Here is a 20189-nt window from a genome sequence, read left to right on the forward strand (position 1 = left end):
AAAAATAAATATATAGATATATCTGTGTTTCAAAAACAAAAATATTAGTAAAAGCAACTAACCGCAGGAATCTGGTTCATCTGAGCGATCTCCACAGTCGTCATCCAGGTCACACGTCCAGGAGATGGGAATGCAGCGTCCGCTGGCACAGGGGTACTGGTTTGGCGGGCATGTGCGAGCTGGCAGGGGGAAAAGGTGCAAAATGGTTAAGTTGAATATTCACTCCTGGTGTAAAAATGACTCAATATTCAGCCTCATCGTTGTTGATTTTGAAAAAGGTGCGAGAGCTATGAAGTCTTCAGAACAGGCAAGAATGAATAAGGAGCGGGAGTTTCACATCCTCCTCGTTGTAGCCCTTTGTGTGTGTGTTCTGTTTGGACTGACAGGATTAACAGTAACACCATCGCTGTTAAAGACATGGGTCTGCTACAAAAACTTAATTGAAAACAGTTCTGATCCCCAAACAGCACACCAACTTTATTGTAATTAAATTAGAAGAAATTCACAACTTTGTTCCTTTTCTTTGACATACTGAGGCAGCTATTTTAAAAGCACAAAATATTGTTAGCCAGTTAGCAGAGGATCACCACTTTGTTTTAACCACTTATCAGGAATATACATCTATGCGTGGACTGGACAGTCTTTAGTTTCTGCAGGCATCTGCCACATTAATCATAACAGAATGAAAGCAGATTCCAATGTGTCTGCTTTAGATGCAAATTGTCTGCTTCCCAAAGTTTCGCTTTTCACATTTAATTTCTTTCATAACCTCAACAGCGATCCTTATTTCCACAAGTGCCATTTTTAATTACCTCAGTCAATGAGTTCTGTCCATTGAGTGGCATGTTGTGAATGTGATGATTGGATTTTAGAAATAGAAAGTATCTCATAATATATGAAAGATTTCAGTGCATTTTTTCAAGTGGTAGTAGCCTTATAGTATATTCAGTTGAAAATGGTATAAACTGGTAATTTTGCAATATCACATGATGCAAAATTACTTACAGTATAGCTTCATATCAGTTAAACTGAGGACCTTGTAGTGAACGAATGCCATTTGATGATTCGTGTGCACGTTCATAGAGATAAACACACTCCAATTGTTTCTATGTGTTCCCAAATTTGAAGGAATCCCCGGAAAGTCATCCTGTGATGTCATACTTATAAGAATGAGATGGGTAAGTGGATGGCATGAAAATATTAAATCAACTCCAGTGTTCACTAAAACAATAAAATTCTTTAGTTTTGGATGTACCAGAGCAGGTGGTGTTGGATTCATCCTCATCATTCCCACAGTCATTATCACCGTCACACAACCATCGCAGCGGGATACAGCGGTTGTTCTGGCATTTGAATCTGTCAGCTGGGCATGTGTGCTGATCTGGTAGAAGAAAACAAAATTGCAAAAATATATTTAATGAAAAGTTTTTAAGCCAATAGATTACTAAATCTACAACAATTCAAAGTATATCATTCAAAATGTGTAAAAAAAAACAAAAAAAAAGCTCCAAAATAATAAGACCAGCAATTCATTGGTGGTTTTCCCCATTGCCTGATGAAGAGAAAGTTGGCTAGTGACATTACGACCCCATTACACTGCTTGGAAAAGAGAGGCTTGGAAAATGAAGTTTGTCGATTTGTGTTAAAAACCGTAAAAGGACTTGTTTGTCTATGTGTTGCAGTGTAACCATGACAATGACGCCACGGACTTACGGCAGAGCTCAGGGGCCTCATCGCTGTTGTCTAGACAATCATTGTCCCCGTCACACTTCCAGCGCTCTTGGATGCAGCGGTTGTTCTTGCAGGCAAACTCCCCGGGCTGGCACTGGGGCGGGGGCACATAGGAGGGGTTGGCTGGAAATGATCATGGGTGGGAGCAGAAACAGATGGACCATTGAGACAAGGACCAAGAACCTACAACAACCTTTTAGTATAGTTCAGATTGAATCCCTTTTAAGGTTTAAGGCTTCTCTTCAGCGTTGGCTGAGATAGTGTGTCGTATGCAAATACAAAGTACAGCCCAGAATCCTTTGTGGTATAACTCAGACTAATGAATTTTCCTGCCTTCCACATGGTAAAACTTTTCTAGTGGTAAAGTTTCTAAGTACCTCTGCAGGTGACATTATCAACATCCAGGATTTGATCGTCAGCACATCCACAGGACCTGCCATCCGGAATAGCCAGACAGAGACTGCTACAGCCACCATTGTTAACTCGACAAGCGTTGGAACCTACACAACAAGAAAGAAAAAAAAAAAAGCAGATTTAGAATATCATCGTCATATAGGTCATGAAATGCAAATGAATGAGTAGAAAAGAGCGGTACCTTGCTGCTGGTGCGCATCATACACTCTGATCTCAAAGATCGGTGGCCTCTCATTTCGAAGGAGGGTAACCGTCTTTGTGACCTGATCCAGCTTGTATATGCTGCCACCACGGTATTCATTCCAAAAAAGAAATTGTTTGTAATGACATAGACCAAATGCATGGTTGAGCTCTTGCCCCTCATAAACCACCTGTTAAATCAAGTGAGAGAGACTGGGGTTATATCTCCAAATATTACTTTTTTTTTTTCTTCAAAAAAGTATTTATTTTGATGTGTTGTAGTATCGATTTCACTGCGCATAGCTACGTAAATAGAGAAATGCCAACCTTTCGCTCAGTGGTGTTGAGGTAAACCAACTCAATACGGTCATAGTAAGCATCCACCCAGTACAGGATACCCTGGGGAATGTCCAGACTCAAGCCGTTGGGCCACAGCACCGTCTTGCTGGTCAGGAACACTTGATGATGAGAGCCGTCCATCCAAGCTTTCTTGATCTTCCCTCTGTTGCTCTCTGTGGGGTCCTCTTCCCAGTCAGTCCAGTACATCCATCTAAGGGGACAAGATAAGGGGTCACCACATTCAGAAACCAGGTGAAATAAGCCTTTTCTCTGAGAGAGAAGCGTGTCCTCAATGTTCAGAGATGAGATTTGAAAGAAAAGGGGAAAGAAAGGATCGAAGGAGGATCAAAAAATTTCTGTAAAATTCACCAAATTCACTTAATTGTTAACTTTTAACATAAAAATCTTTGGAAAAGGAAAACCAGAAATAAAGTAGCAACTCCCCTCCCCCCTCCAGTATCTTACCCGTGCTGGGGGTCCACCACAATCGCCCGAGGGTGGCTCATCTTGCCTTCAATGAGAGTCTTGCGGGTCTGAGAAGCCTTCTCCAGCCTGGCAACACTGATGGTCTTTTTGGGTCCATCATCTGTCCAGTAGAGATTACCCCCCATCCAGTCCACTGCTATTCCCTCAACTGTGTGAATTCCTGAGATATGAAAAATAAACCATTTCAAAAAAAGACCCAAGCAACCCAAGCCAGGATGAATATCAGAGCAATTAATATTGAATGACAAGACAGAATTATTTTATTTTGTAGTTTCTCTGCAGACGCTGAATTGGGTTAGATAGCAAAAGTAATTCCCAGAGCCCTGAGCGAAGGAATGTTATCATTCTTACCCTCTTTTAGTATAGTGTCTCTCTCTGTGCCATCAATCTTCTGTCGGCCGATAATGTAGCTGGTGGCATCAGCAAAATAAATGAATTCACTCGCTGCATGAAAATCCAGAGCTCGGGGGTTCATCAGGTTTTCAATGGGGATCATGTATTCATCAGGCACCTTGGCATTCATGTCCATGCCTCTTATAATTCCAGGTCGACCCTTACCATACACCAAAAACAACTCATGGTCTGGTTCTGCAGAAAAGGTCAAAAGAAAAAAGACGCAATAAGGAAAAAGAAGTAATTACTTTCTGTCAGCAATTTGTAGCCAACATTACTTTATTGCCATCATCAATCACCAAGGTTGTAGCAAACAGTTCATCTTTATTTAATTAAACGTTTCCTTCAGTTTCAATACTCACTTTTGCAGGACTTGCCGTCACTACCAAGGCTGAATCCGGAGCGGCAGCGGCAAGTACGGGTCTTGTGACTGTTGCTAAGCAGACAGATATCAGAGCAACCTCCAGCCTTCCCAAACTGATCCAGGGCACACGCATGGCTGCGCACTAAGTCATGAAGGAAACACACAAACACACACAGGTTAAGCAGCGTTCTCGTTTGCGTGCGTCCTTGCGTCTGACACACATTTTCTGACCGGGACGCAAGCTTTAAATGTATTTCCATTCTACAAAAATATTCACAATTTTTTCCACTTCTCCACTTAAAATTTCGAACCTGGAAATCACCATTATGTTTTGATCCTGCGGGAGTTTCTCGTCACAAGACTCACCTGCGTGATTCTGCCTTATTAAAATCATTTTACACGCCGCAGTGAGAGCGGGGAATTAGTGAGACCCTCCAGAGCAAGCATAAACTGTCGCTTATGCTTGGAGAGTCCTGTTGGGTTTCTGTTTGTTAAAGCGCTTTGAAACATCTGCTGACGTGATTAAGTGCTATATAAATAAAGGTTCATTGATTTATTGATTATGCCCATGCCTCTGAAAAAGATGCAAAAGTTGGAGAAAAAGCAAGTGACACTGAGTGCTTTCTTGCATTAAAAACAATCAAAAATTAATGAAGAAAAAAAATGTGTGTGGAGAAGGCTCTGTCAGCTTGGCGCTGTGTCCGCAGGAGAATACTGTATATGAATTAAAGGCAAAGAAAACTATTGAGTGAAAAGAAAATGAAAAAATAAAACTATACTACATCTTTCTTTGTTTCTAAAACTGTTTTTTAAATGAGTACCAGTCCTTAACATTTTGATAGAATATATAATTTTATAGGGCTTTTTTCTCTTTAATTAAACAATTATATTATTAATAAAAGCATTCAAATTAACAGTTTGTTTAGTTTTTTTATTGTAATATTGGCAAAACTCAATCCTTGGGTATGTTTCTACCGTATAATTCTGTTATTACTTTTTGGATACATAAATGTCATGTTGGGATGCACAAATTTTTCTTGAAGCGCATCCCAGGGATGCACTACTTTCTTGAGGTAAAATGAACTCTGGTTAAGCAAAAGTAACTTGAGTCGATGGACATGGATCAAACAAGTTAGCTCTTAAACTCAAGTGCGTACCTTGAGGTTGGCGCCTCTGGTGATACACGTGCAGCGCAGCTCCACGGTCCACCCGTGTCACCACCTGGAAGTCGGAGCTGTTGAAGCGGTTCACCCGGATTACACTTGTCTTGGGGTTGAGGTTGCCTTCGTCCGAGTTGGTGGCATAAAGATAGTTCTCGAAGACAGTCAACCCATACAAGTGCTCAATCTGTGAGACAAAAACAACAGAGGAACAGAAATTTTTAGAGTTGTCTTGAGTTTGCTTCTGGAAATTCTGATGTTTCTTGTTAAACAGCTCATGGTGCATTTTTGTAGTTATTATCTTGAACATACCCTCATTACAAATAAGCTTCCTGAACAAATAATTTTATCTCGAAAAAATGTATTTAGACAAGGTCTAAAATTGTTACAAACCTCTTAAAGGCAGAGGTAGACAAACACAGACATGGATAGAATTAAAGAGATAGTGTTTGTGTAAACTTGGCACAAAGCAACACAATGGCTCCAATTTAATCTGCTGTTAAAGAGAGATTTTACTTGCAATCGTCTATTCTGTGCTGCTCTCCTCTCCTGTCAGAAAGATGTATGGTCCATTTACCTCCCCTATCTCTCACAGGCACACCACCACAATCACAACCACTGTCCTCCCACCCATGTGGTCTTGATATTACTCCACTTAAAGTTGGAGCCGAGCTTCGCTCGAGCCAGACTAATATGTCTAGAGAGACACGAGCCAGGAAAATCACACACTTTAACTAATATCAATCAAGAAAATGAAACGGCCTTATCCCCTTGAGAGGCAGAATCTCTTCCCCTCAATAAATTAAAACAGCACTGAAGTTAAATAAATGATGAATAAAAAATAACAACAAAAAAGCCCTGAAAGGTTAATCAGGACTCTACTGCCATTTTCAGGTGTAAATAATAAAGAGAAGCCCAACACTTTAGAAAAAATATAGTTGAGTCCATCCTTGTGCATATCTGGGTGTATTCTGTACTTTTGGTGTTTATACCCATCTAACCATCTATCAAACCTCACCAGCAGGCCCTGGATGATGGTGTGTCTGTTCTTGCCCTCATAAGTGACCACTTCGATGTAGTCCAGGTAGGCATCAGCCCAGTAAACCATGCGGTTGACTAGGTCAAGGGTGATGCCATGAGGAAAGACGATCTTACTATCCACCAGCTTGGTTCGGTTCTGACCATCCATGTCACAGCGCTCCACCCTCGGTGTGGAACCATAGTCTGTGAAGAACACTTTGCTGTTGTAGAAGAGGAGGAACAAAAGAGGAGCTCAAGGTCAGAAGTTAAAGCAAACTGGTAACAAAAAAATTAAGTTGTAAAAGTAGATGACAATACACAATTTCCCTCTGAAGGGATGTCGGTACTAATCATGGACTTCAAATTATTCCAGAATAAAATAGGGAAACGATACTTCTAAAAAAGTAACAAGTGTCGGTCTAGATTTCTACTTTTACGGAAGTACTTTAGTTTATGTCTGCCTGCCGTCAGCATGTAGACTTATCCTAAGATAGCATTTTGCTTTTAGGTCTTTTAAAAAGTCCTGACACTAGCATTAATTCAAAAAAGAGAAGTGGGCAGTACAGACCCCATGGCTGGGTCTAAGGCGATGCCTTTCGGGTTGTACAGCTCTTGATCCAGCAAGGTCACACATGTATGGCCATTCTTGTTGCACACAAACACCCTGTCGTCCACATCGTCCACAAAGTAGAAGTTTCCCGTCAGCCAGTCGATGGCCATCTGTTCCACATCTGAGGGACACAAGGGGAAGGACAGTGAATTTGTGTTAAGAGACGGGTATTATCATATAACAACTAAACTAGCTTTAATTTAAAAAGCCTCTTGTTTATATGTCATGGTATGACTGACCTAAAGCATGATTCTTGAAAAACAAGTAAATAGCACTGATTTAATGAGCTTCTGACATCTTACAGCATGACTGGGTCAGACAGGTTGCATATTTACTCTTGCAGGAGGGAAAGAATGTTACAGTTAAAGAGTGAGGTGCAGACTTTCACTCCCTAAGCTCCCGTCAGTGGATTTCTTCCAGGACTTGCATAAGAGAAAAACTCAAGCATTTACCTTCATATACATTTTCAAATTAACTGTACTGAGACATTCTCGAGAACGCAGGATTAAGTTAATGCAAGTACAAAAATTCCAGGATGTCCGTATGCACAGCTATGAAGACGACATACTGCTGTACATTTCAGCTCAACCAAATAATACTGCAGCATTCTCTATTACCACATGTCTCTGGGGAATTCAAAAGTGGATGAATGGTAATGTCTAAACAGGTAAATGAGGACAAAACAAATTCTGTTAGTTGGACTAAAAGAAAAACAAAGAGCTGTTTGATAATGAGGTGAAATGAACTCTGGATTAAATCAGAGTTCATGGTCTTGTTGGTGTCTCAGTTGAAGTCTCACATTGACAAAGCAACAAAAAACATTTTCATTTTCGCCTGCGAAATACATCTAGAACCCTGAACATTTATAAATCAGAGAAAATGATTCTTACTTTTATATCAAGAAGGCTGCATTACTCTAAAAAAAACTTTAACTCACAAATAACAGAACCAATCAGAGCACCTTAATCTACTTTGCTGCCCTGTATTCGGTCACTGTGTGCAGAACTGACTTAATACAGGCTAGAACAAGGATGCAATGTTAAAGGTCTACTTCAATATTTACCTTAAAGAACACTCTTATGGTTTGTTTGGGGTTTTCTACAGTCAACAGAAAATGCCACTTTTCTCAACTACAGTCCAAACCTTCACCCAGAAGTATCTGGGAAGCAGCTTACTCGGTTTCTCAAAGAAAACTAAAACCATTTCACTTCTCCTTAGCATTTAACCACCTATCAGGTTGCATGAAGCTCATGGAGAATTTCCTTTGACATCTACAATACGATGAAGATAATCTTACTGATTTGACTATGCTGTATTTATTAATATTCCCAGTGTGTCTTATTATAATCATCCCTATTTTTACTTCATTATCTTCAAGTCTACACATCTTTTTCTTACTTTTTTTGTCATTGTTAGCATTTTGTGCACCTAAACTCTTTGATTAAAGCCCTTTGAAAAATGTTTCATTCACAAAATAAGTTATTATTAAATATTACTGAAGCCCAGGGCTCATTATTGTTCACACAGTTAAAAATCTATGCTACGTGAGGATGGGTGAATGAACTCCAGACCAAAGGGAGACCCAGCTGTGAAGAGAGGTGGTCTTGAAAATTCATATAGCCTCATGTTTTTACAGCTGCCACCACACTTTTCAAAGCAGAACACTACATTAAAAATGCACATCACACAAGCTCTCTATTCACAAATTCACCATCAAAGTGACCGGACCTGCTTCACCAGTTCATCCCAGGAACAACTTTGATGTTGGGGTTCACCAGTGGGGTACAACACTACAGATAGTGAGACCATCACAAGGCTTACACCATTTCTAAAGAAAACATCTGCGCTGGAGCACCAAACAACAACAGCAGTGCTGTTCAAAGACGGAGCCCAACAAAGTTCCCCAACACATCTGGACTCAATATATAATACCCCCCGTCCCCCCCGCCGAAAAAAAATAACATACCTATCAAACACACGCAGCGCTTCAAAAGGCCTGCCACACATGGCATTTACAATATGCTTAGTAGTACAATAAAAAGAGCTGAGGAGGATGGATGACGGAGGAAGGGAAAGAAAGAGAATGACACTGATACCAAAATTAATTTATATCAGAACATAAAAAGTGCTGGAGGACCTTCAAGTTGGAAAAAAATCAGCAAAGGTAGTGGCCACTTTGGATCTAACAACTAAAAAATGCTTATGGGTCCATTTCATTATAAAATATTAAACAGAAGTTATTTAAAGTCAAAGTCAACTTTATTGTCAAATGTACCATATATGCGAGATATACAGCACAGACCAAAGTTGTAGCTATCAAATTCAATCCTTTTAAATTGCACATTTGAGAAAATGTTTACATTAAGATTTGTGTGAGCACATCAATATGAGGCCACATTCACATCCCTCTACATACGAAAAAGTCACTAAAATGGTGTACCAGTCAACAAACACATCCACACAGCTTTTACGTTGGTTTAGATACATCCACTAGATGGCAGTGAGGAGGCAAAATGTCATGGCTGAGGTTGTGATCATGTTCCTAATAAATAAAAAGAAGCAACAGTAGTGAGAACAAGACACTCGGCGCTGGTCTGTAAGGCCATCAAATACACAGACACATGGGTTCAGAAGGTTGGGGGTTCTTTTTGTTAAATCTTTTGCTGTTCAGACTATTGTCGCTTGATTTGTTGAGTCTTGTCACTGAATTTCCAAAATCGATTAACAGTGATGCTGCTACATTGCATCTGAATCTATACGGAAATGTCAACAAATGAGAATAAAATTTATGGGAGTAAAGCTCGATCGATAAAGAAAAAACTCCATCGAATCAGTCATCACATAATTCGAGGTAAAACAAAAATTACCATTCTGTCACCACTGATTCAGAAAGAAATACACGACAAAAAACAGTTTTATGGAAAAAAAGTCCAAAAACGTTATATAAGACTGTTGTTTTTTTGAATTAAAAAAAAAAATCATATATTGAAGTAATGGGGTTAGGTTCGGGAATGAAACATGACTGACGGAACCCATTTCAAAATCCCTTCCTTGCATGGTCCATGGAGGGGGGATAAAACAAAAAAAAGGAGGCTACCTCAATGCATAAGAGGGGGAAAAAAAGTAAGAAGAACAGTGAGATTAAAAAACAAGTCTGAGATCTTACATAAATATGAGAAACAACCAGGCAAAGTCTGTCATGACGAGAGTGATACTCCCATTGGTATCAGCTCTAAAACAATACTCCAAAGAAATTCAGCTGGAAGCCTCGCAGCACAAGGCACTGAATAGACCATTACGGAGGACAGAGTCAGTTGTGCAATACAGGCTATTGCGTCGTGTGAAAGCCTACAACCAGTCAACTCCCTCACTGCACACGGCAAGACGGTCTGTCGACGCCCTCACCCATTTAGCTTCTGGTAAGTGGAAAAGTTTGCTGGGAAGCTGAATGAAGCCGGCCCTCTCTCTACATGCAACCACCCTACCTTGAAACTCCGCTTCACTTCCTGCCCGTTAACACCTACCAGCTCACACTGCTCTGAGGAATCATTTCAGGAGCCGAGGGGGTCTTGGTTACAGGCAATAACAAACATTTCTGCCCAAATAGCAAGAGTATGTACATACAGAGCCTATTTACTACTTCAAACCGGTCACACACTGGTGTCTAGATTCAGGAATAGCACCACAAAATTTGAACTGGAATGTTATTTCCTCTCTTTGCACACTGGTGCAAGTATTATTTTATTTACACATTGGTGGAAGATGGAAAATAATCATCATAATCCTGCTTCGATTAAACTCCCAGCACCAAGAAGATCTAATTAATCTGTGCAAATCCTGCTTTGACCTCCTGAGAATGCAGCTTGGGAGTTTCGTGTTTAGGCCTTTCCATATGGATCTGGCATATGACCTCTACTTAACAGGCTTTACTTCCTGACAGCGATGCCACCAGCAAATCCTCATCCGTGGCAAGCGATTGGCTAGGTAGAAAGACATAATGTCTAAACCACATTTATGAACTAAAGGATGGTAAAAATAAGAATACAGCTGAGAGTTTTATTTGAAACATTTATTTAATTTGCGTTAACATTTAGTGAAAAATGTTTTGCAGTGGGACAGGATGCTTTTATCCATGAACTACATTATGATTAGATCTTCAGATATATTTACAATTCATCTTATTCTGAAAGAAGAACAGAAAGTAAGAAGATGGAGGAGCAAATGATGGTCAGAAGGGCTTGGAGAGAAGGCGGTCCTGACTGTGGAGTGATACTATGACGGGAGTAAAGAAGAGTTGCTCCCCTTTTATTTTCCTAGGCAGCGAATCCCACATACAGACACAGCAGGCCACATCTGGAACCCTCGTCTATTTATCTGGCCTGCTCTCTCATGCTTCCAGAGGTTATAAATCACCCTGTTTGTGCGGACCCCACCCCCTCCATCTCCAGCAGCTCCATCTAAGGTCAGTTCTCAATACAGCTAGTAGAACACCTGAGTCCTACTCATTATAAAACACTGACTGGAGATAACAAAGAGCCCATGTTTGCACCTAATGTCTGACCAGAAACAGTTTTATTTTGGTAAATGTGAATCAAAGTTTGCACAAGTCAAGATTGAATAGTACATTTGAGAAAATGACCCCCAAGGGAAACCATGTGGTAAATACAGCAAACAACCTTTTGACTCGGCTCAGACCTATAAAATGAACAGTGGGTATTTGGTCTCATCTCTGGAAGCAGCTCGGACTGAAGTAACAGAAAAATGCAAAAACAGCACGTTCCCCATTTGTTTGCTCCCACAGTGACTTTGAACAGCTCAAACCCTCCAACAGACATGATTAGACCACTTTGCCATGGTTTTGAAGCGGAGGTTGAGCCCCCTTACTGGAAAATGAAGACTGATTCTGTGAATATCCTGGAGGATTTCTATTAAAAAAACAAAACAAAAAAAACATTCAACCTCAAGAGAAGAGAAATTGTGGCATTCTGAACAGAAAATATTTTATTTTTAATAAATGTACCTATAAAACATTAAAAGAGAAGCAACCAACTACCTTCCTGGGGAAGGATAAGGTGTCTCACTTTAATTTGCTCATTGTGTGGATACTAGGGGCATTTTCCAAAAAGAAAATCAATCACCTGCTGTCTTATTACACTTTCTAATACAGTTAGAATATATTAAGGGTAAAACAACTGGAAATACATTATTGCTGCATAAAAGTGAAAGAGATGAGACATAAAGAGTAATTAATATAATAAACCACTTGAGGGCCACAAAGGTCTCTCACTTAAGTAAAAGTATGTAATTATGAACAGAAAACTTAAAGTACCACAAGAATATATACAAACACTGTAGTATAATGGTTACCGTGCTAATTTAATTACTATAAACATTGTTGGGACAGTTCTTTTAGAGCATGACATCATACTCCTAGGAATCCAATACAGTTTTAACATTCTTTCTGGAGCCAGAGGAACAGGAGATTTTGTGTCTGGCCATCAAAATGTATTTATCAGTTTACCAGAAGAAATGACCAAGAAGAAGAAAAGAAGAAGAAAAGAAATCACCTAAACTAAAAATGAAGGTTTTCACTAAGCAAGACAGGCTGGAAAAATGTTCTGGAAAGTAAAAACAATTCATGTTAAGAAAGATAATTACAGCGCCAGACTAAATGATTTGGTTTCGTAATGTTACTGGCTCCATTCCATCACTTCTAGATGGATGGCAGGCAGAGATGTGAAGAATGTGAAGCAAACAGAAATGTGTTAAAAGTCACAATTCATAAATGGTAAAGTGTCACTAGGTAACAGGTGCATGATTCAAAGGTATTTGGGTCGCGAGTGTGTGTGTGTGTGTGTGTGTGTGTGTGTGTGTGTGTGTGTGTGTGTGTGTGTGTGTGTGTGTGTGTGTGTGTGTGTGTGTGTGTGCTCATAAGCTATGAGCATGTTAAAGTGACCTGAATGGGGAGGACATTAGTGGGCCAGTGGAATGTAGTTACTCACACTGTTATAACCCAGCAGAGGAATGTAAATACCATCTGCATGACCACTAACATACTGTACACACACACACACACACACACACGCACACACTCCAAGGTACAACAAGCAATAATCTCCTTCCTCTCATTCCATCATTCCCTCACTTCCACCTCTTTCTCAGGGGACCTGCACACCTCTATTCCTCTCTCCAATTTACGTCTGAGACCACTTCACCAAAAAGTGGACACAGTCACGGTGAGGGGAGGGGTGGAGGGTATGGGAACCTTGTGACGGTGCAGCGAATCGAATGGGAAAGAAAACAGTTGGGGATGTTGGGGTTCACTGAGCCCCCGAGCCTTATTGGCTCCGGTCTGGCTCAGTTACACAAGCGTCAGCGGAGGTGGATGTGAGCCCGAGAGCTCCCAATCACGACGTTTGTTTCTCATCTCACATTTCAGGGTCCACACAACCGGCTCCTCCACTTGTTTTCTTCATGTCTGCCATTTCATGCCTGGGGACAATTCTCAAGGGAACGACTTCCCACATGCACGAACACATGCACGCATGCAGAAAGCCCACACCTTCTGTTTTTTTAATATGTTTTGTCTACATTTCTTTCCAAACCCTTAGAAAGAAATGGCTGTGTAAGAGAGAGAGGAGTAAACAAACCCTGTCAGACCTGTAATCAGAGTTAAATCATGTCAGCAACCAGCAACCAAGTCTCTATTGATGGGAAATGTTTTCACATGCGTTTGTCAGTCTGCTTGTCAGAGCCTGGGTGTTACAAGGGACAGGACGGTCGCTGAGAAACCTATGACATACTGCTTTTCATTGTTGATCTGTTTAGATCCTCCTAAACAAAAATAACTTGGTGTGGCAATGGAAAATAAAGCTTGACGTAAAAAGTTGCCTCTTGTTCGATCCACCCGTCAACAGCACTGATCTCTCTATCAGCCTGGACACAGCAGAAACACACAGTGGTCTTCTTCCCCAGACAGTCCTTGGCTTTCTTCTGCTTTGTGCCACAGGTCAGAGATCACATGAGCACAGAAATCTGATTCTAAGTCAGTCTACTATGTTTATAAAAGCTTTACAGAATGTTACGAGGACATATAAGATACGGAAAAGATCAGACGGCAGCCTGATGACTGACAGGAGTAGGGAAATTAAAGCTGTCTGGAGCATTTTGGTCTTTGGTCCTGATTGTGGAGTAATCATAACATTTGTATTGAAGAGATATATTCTTAGATATATTCTTTGTTTATTTGGTTACTGGCACGACTTTGACATATTTAGAATAAAAACATGACTGCAAGAAGGATTTCAGGTTGTGTTATAGGATAACGTGTGACATAATCTGATACTTTCCATGCCAGACATCATATCCTCACATACAAAGAGTTAGTCTGATAATCTTGAAGATTTCTCTCTAAGAAAATTCAGAAGTAAAAATAAATAGAAAAGTTTTAATTAATCCTCAAAAACTTTCACATTTTTGAATTTTTGTTTTTGTCAGAACAGTTTAATTTCCCCATAAGAAACCCAGTGGACTTCTGTAGGAACTATGAAATGCAAACAACTCATAAGACGAAAGGGTTTTAAGTCAGCATGCGTGATTCTGGTAAGAGGTGCCTCTAGTGTCCAGTTTACCGCCCCTCCCCCAAAAAAAACTATATAGAAATGAAATCACACCATCTAGAATGAAATGTGCAGTACCTTAAAGGCTTCCATGGGGAAATCTAAAGCCAAATGTAATTTCTTCTCCAACTGACCCAATGTGAGATACACTTGCAGTCAAATACTTCAAACAAGCGACATGAACAAAAACTTCTGAATAAAAACACAGTCCCTACATAAATCAACCTATACGATGGATTCTGATTTGCCTGTCAAGTACGGTGAAAACCAACGCCTGGGGGCCTGTTGGCAGCCTTATAAATATCCTATCAGTGTAAGTACGCTACACGCAGTTTGCCCCGGTGGGATGATTTAGCAGAGTGTCAGGGTGCCCCTGTTCTTCAAAGATAAACCTTTAGATAAGTGAAACGGGAGTCAGCATTTACACTTGGCACCTTTTTGCTGTTAAGAGCAGCTTTCTGAGATCAGGCCATATTGCTTCACAGTTTACATTTGTCTTAGTGAGGACATGCAAAGTTCACCGTCTGAAAAATGCCACACGAGGTGATTTGGTTATTCAAACCGATAAACTGAGCACTGCTCCCATGTCATTGTGTTGCAAGGCAATCAACCACAAATTTGTCATGGCCTGAGATTTTTAGTGGAAATACTGTCGGCGATAAATACAAATATATTAATTTACTCTACATTCAATTGAATTTTAACTAATTTTTGTCAGCAAAAATACTCACGGTGGAGGCTGAGGGATATGTTGATCGTGCGGACGTCGGTGACGGTCTTGAGGTCTGAGATGCTGGCACACTTCAGATGGGTGGCGGTGGGGGTTTCACCCACATCTATCCAGCAGACAGTCTCCTCAGCGTAGATGAAATCCATAGCCATGGTCTGCTTGGTGGCAATGAAAGGCAGCCGGGATGTGGAGCCACTGAGGGACGTGCAGCGGATGTCATGGAGGTTTGCGATCAACAGCATAGGAAGACGATCCACTGGCTCTGGGAAGGGTTAACATAAGAGAGGATGGGGTTGGGTGTGGGGGGGGGGGGCAAGGGAAGGATAAGTATAGAATGAGAGAAAGGGGAATAAGGGAGAAGAAATATGCAGAGGAGATGCAGAGGAATAAAAAGTCATACATTATTTGCAGAGCTAATAGAAGTCAGAAGTCTCTCCAGCAGACACGCTGACACACTGTGCAGATGTGTGTCTGATACAACACAGCAGGAAGCCATTTCCAAAGGTAACACAAATCAAATGCATACTTGGTCTGTCTTACACTTCTCCTGCACATGTTCTCACCATTTTTGGCTTTACAGGACCGGTTGTCAGGCTGCAGCAGATAGCCCTCAACACAGCTGCAGCTGTGGGAGCCCTCAGTGTTTGTGCAGATCTGGCTGCACGTCCCGTACACATTGCACTCATTGAAATCTACAGAAGAATAAAAAGCGTCATTACTTCATCGCAACTTACTGCAAAGGTTGCATTAAGATATAACACATTTCTCTGCTAGGTTAAAAAAAGAAAACTACTACAACATCCTGATATATAAAAAAAAATCAAGTTCTCCTGTAGGACCTTCTCCAGTAGATGACACATGAATATAGATAGGACAAAACGTAATGGTTTTCCATGAGAAGCAAAAAGAAAAAGTTTAATTGATTTATGAAAAATTTGAAAGACACAGCTACGTATTAATGCATATTTTACAGACAGACCTATAAACCAATGACTATAAGGTACCATGCCTTAAATTTGTGTAGGTGGGATTATGTGGGGTTTTTTTAATCTGTATGCATGTAAATTGAAACAGTGAATAGAAAGTCTTTGGCCCTACCAGAATAAATATGCCAAATCACCCACTCACCTTTACACGCCTTCCCATCCGCAGCGACCTCGTAGCCGTTGCTACAGTAGCACCGAGGCCCATCATGAGTCACGGCACAGTTGAACTGACACCCATGAGAGGAGCAGGCTGGTGCTTGATCTGAAGCAAAGAAGCACAGAGAGACAGAGAACATGAAATCCTGTGGAGGGGCAGCAAACATGTCAGTAGGTCTTTGCTTTAGAGGCCAGACGGACTTTTCATTTTGATACTAATCTGAATTTGTTATTGTTAATATGATCGTGGGTGTATGTGAGGGTTGCACAGAAAGCGCGTGTATGTGATATGATTGTGATAAAGTGATTTGAAAGTCCGCGTGTGAGATGGGCCTCTGAGGAAACTCACAATATGTTCACTTGGCAGAAAATAAGAGGAGCTTTAATCCATCTCCTCATTGTCCGTGTTGACAATAAACGTCTGTCTACGCTCAAGTAGGATGTCATGGACGGAGATGTTTATGTGTCCGATCGTGGCACATATGAGATACTGCAACCCAAAAAAAGCCCAACCACAGCGTCTGTCAGCCTGAACCTCCAACAAAGACAGTTGTGACACTCGGCCATAAAATATTTCATTACTTAGATCTTCTACTAGGACAGGCCTGTGACACCCCCCCCCCCCACTGGGTGGGTCATGACCCAGAGTTCAATTACTAGTGTATGAAGCCAGAGATGAGGGACTCGCACACGAGAGGAACTTCCTCTTTCTCTATTTCTGCAGACTTTTATCAATGAATCATGAACGGAATGGCTTGTTATGCAGAAGTCCTGTAGCGTAACAATCCCCCACCACCGTCTGAAACTCAACCATAGAGGCTGAAGCAACATTTTGGATCATCGCATACAGCCAGAGCTCTCCCATTAGTTGACTACACTCACAAACCTCCTGATCTAAAGCCAAACATTACACAAGACTTGAGAAACACTATAATTTAATATACTATGAATTGTAAATAAGAACTGAGAGAAGAGGCTTCCACCAGCAACTTGGCATTGAATAAAAATAAGAGTAAACACTGTAATTGGTCACGGACACACTAGACTTACAGTAGGTAGTCATAGTATAGCTGTGAAGAGTGGACACGGACCAATGACGGGCTCTTATTATATAAAGCCAGTGGCACTCTGGGCCACAATGGCTCTTTTGTTGTAGCCCAGCTGAAAGGAAGAGTAGCCCAGCAAACACTGTGGCCCATATCAAATCCATTCAGCAAAGCCTCACACTGTGTGAGATCCCAGACGACATGAGCACCACAAAACACCCACACGTACCTCTGTCCAGGGTGATTTTGTTCATTTTGTGCATCAAGCTACGGGTGGGCGATATGGACAAATTTAAATTTTTAATTACTATATTTATCACAGCGGGAAAACGTATTCAAATCAAGCATGGATTCAAATTAATTTATTCAAATTGACTGTTAAATTCAAGAAATCTTATTTTGACAAATTTGGCTTCAATTTCATTCAACGGTACTAAAAGTTCTAGAATGTTTCTATGTGTTGACCTAAAAAAATGTATCATTTGTGAGAGTCAGGAATGTTTCTGGATTGCTGCGCTCCTTCTTTTATCACAACCTATAAGATATGATAGTAGGGAGAGCAGAAAGGTGTAGACGGAAAACAAGACGGGACGACGGATGAATGGACAGGAAGGGGGAGAGATTGGGGAGAGAAGGGTGGGGGCAGGGCAAACAGAGGTGGTCTTAAGGATATGGAGTGGTAAGAAAGTTCCAGCTCCATGCAAACAACCGACAGCAGCGTGTCAGACGTTTGACCAGGGGTTAATGAATGAAGCAAACAAATCACACAGGGACACACTGGAGGCCTTCAGCTCTAAACAAGCAAACCGAAGCCATTGATCCTGCTGGAGCACGGATGGCAGCCCTCAATTTCACTTACCTATAGCTCTTTAAAGTAGGGGCCTGCTGATGTACACATCTGTTTAGCTCACCCCTGCACCAGCTCTCTGCTAAGCTTTGTTTAAATCAATTGAGTGGCAATAAATATAGAACTTGTCAAATTAACCACATGAGAACACTTTAAAAAACTATTGGAAGGCTCTGCGGCCATCGGGCACCAACGACGTGAAATTCTGCCGATACTGATAGTTTGTTAAACGTCCTGTTGGCACAGATTAACCGAGCGAACCAATCAATCAGCCTCCCTGCCTTAAAACGAAGCAAGCATCAAGACTTAAGGGCTGTTTTCCAAAAAGGCCCAGGAGATTAAGCTTCATCAGAAGACTTTGCACATCTCTACACTTTTGAAAAGATATTAATGACTCAGGGTAGCAGAGTAGAGCTGATGGAAATGCAGGCCGTGTGCAATATCGTAATGACAGCATAAGATGTAGATGAATCCTCATGAGGCTGCAGTCTCCTCCAGGGAGAGATGTAACAAGACCCTGCTGACACCGAGTGTGAAAATTTGTTTGGAAGCTGTCCAGACCTACGGTAGAAACAAATCAAAGGCAAAGGAGTGTTTGATGAGAAGAAGCACTATGGGGAGGGAAAGAAAGGGGGGAAAGAAGATGAAAAATTGCTCTTGGAATGTGTCCAGAGTCAGTCTGTGACATAAGATATTAAAGATGATACTTTATTCTAAAATCTAATCATGGGGCAGACAAGCTGGGAGCAAAGGGGTGATGCAGGGTGAGTGAATCCTCGAGTCACATGGTGCCCTGGTCATGGCCAAGGTTATGAAACAAAACTGTCACTGTTGAATTATTGTGCAAACGTCATTCTCTGAAATGATCAACTCATCTATTGATCAGCTGGCAAAGGAATTCCACTCCTTACCTGAAAATGCAACTTAAACTAGGACCAAGGTAGTCAGACCCTGCAACATCCCGTGACACCCCTGAATTCAAAATTTTACCCCAACCTACTCTGTAGGTCAGGGTAAATCAAAGCATGGGTAGATCAAAGCACTAGCTTTCCTTTCACCGTTCTATCTGCAACAGTTGTGAAGATATTTGGTGGACATGCGAACGGACGAACAAACACTGACAATTACAATACATCCCCGTTTGCAGGATGTAATCAAATGTGTTTCTGTGCTCCTCAGTAATAACATACAGGATAAACCAAAAGGATAAAAGAGGATACATAAGAGTGTGACATTTTAATGAGAGGCAGTTCCTTGGGCATTCCTAACTTTGTGCTGTCCCTGTCTGGACACAAGTCTGCACACGTCTCTGGTCCTCGCTCTCCCTGCAGCTGACAGGAAGTTTTCCGACCAGGGTCCATCAGATCGCCTCATTCACACTTCTTCAGCTGAATGACTCGGAAATATTTCTGCTATTTTGCTTTGTATATACATATCTTTGTCATAATTCAAACCCCAAGATAGTCATGATGTTGAAGAAACTTATTTTTCCACTAAAACTTGTTGAGTGCAACAAATTTAGCACATGAAAATGATCAGTTAAGGATAATAAAGCAGCCTCACAGTTTCTGCTTCCTACTTAACTATTATTGGTGTTTGTGCGGCAATACGTCACAAATGTAAGTTGGTAATAAATACTGCATTTCAGTAAAGTAAATCAGCTTTACTTAGAAGATAACGATCAAGAATCAGGAAGGCTGCACAATCTCAAGTATGAAAGAACATTTACAGGAGCTGTGCAATCAAAGAGCGCTACGTAACCATATGCAAACAGGAGCAGGGCAGCAGCTTGAGTATTGAGCAAACATCAGCTATCATGGTCCCAAACAGTGGCGGTGTGCTGCACCAGACGCAAACACTCATACACAAATGTACAAACACACAAAGTAAATGTAATGTGGAGCAAAACAGATGATGGTTCAGCTCGCCTCATAAAATTAATTCTTTCATTTTTAAAAAAAATCTGTATCCCATTAGGAGTCAAGAAATACATTACAATAATACATAGTGATGGGCAAAGATCGGCAATAAAACAGGTCTTGTCATGCAAGGCAACTCTGACTGCAGTCAATAAACCCGTTTGGGTCAAGCTCCACTCATGAATAAAG

The 20189-nt window shown here is 40.9% G+C and overlaps 1 protein-coding gene across 2 annotated transcripts in view; it reads right to left on the minus strand.

Annotated features, from left to right (window-relative positions):
* Positions 1–20189, minus strand: part of lrp1ab (low density lipoprotein receptor-related protein 1Ab) — an 86019-nt gene that overhangs the window by 38761 nt on the left and 27069 nt on the right. For both annotated transcript variants that reach the window (XM_068325929.1, XM_068325921.1), the window contains exons 4-18: positions 16175–16294; positions 15610–15738; positions 15048–15308; positions 6656–6818; positions 6086–6308; positions 5065–5254; positions 3906–4049; positions 3502–3738; positions 3130–3310; positions 2653–2875; positions 2327–2516; positions 2109–2231; positions 1714–1854; positions 1256–1381; positions 63–179 (exon numbers count right to left, since the gene is read on the minus strand). In XM_068325929.1, the coding sequence (XP_068182030.1) occupies positions 63–179; positions 1256–1381; positions 1714–1854; positions 2109–2231; positions 2327–2516; positions 2653–2875; positions 3130–3310; positions 3502–3738; positions 3906–4049; positions 5065–5254; positions 6086–6308; positions 6656–6818; positions 15048–15308; positions 15610–15738; positions 16175–16294 (2568 nt within the window). The remainder of the gene's footprint in view (positions 1–62; positions 180–1255; positions 1382–1713; positions 1855–2108; positions 2232–2326; positions 2517–2652; positions 2876–3129; positions 3311–3501; positions 3739–3905; positions 4050–5064; positions 5255–6085; positions 6309–6655; positions 6819–15047; positions 15309–15609; positions 15739–16174; positions 16295–20189) is intronic.

This window comes from Antennarius striatus, chromosome 2 (genome assembly GCF_040054535.1).
Source record: "Antennarius striatus isolate MH-2024 chromosome 2, ASM4005453v1, whole genome shotgun sequence".
In the NCBI taxonomy this organism is placed as follows: domain Eukaryota; kingdom Metazoa; phylum Chordata; class Actinopteri; order Lophiiformes; family Antennariidae; genus Antennarius; species Antennarius striatus.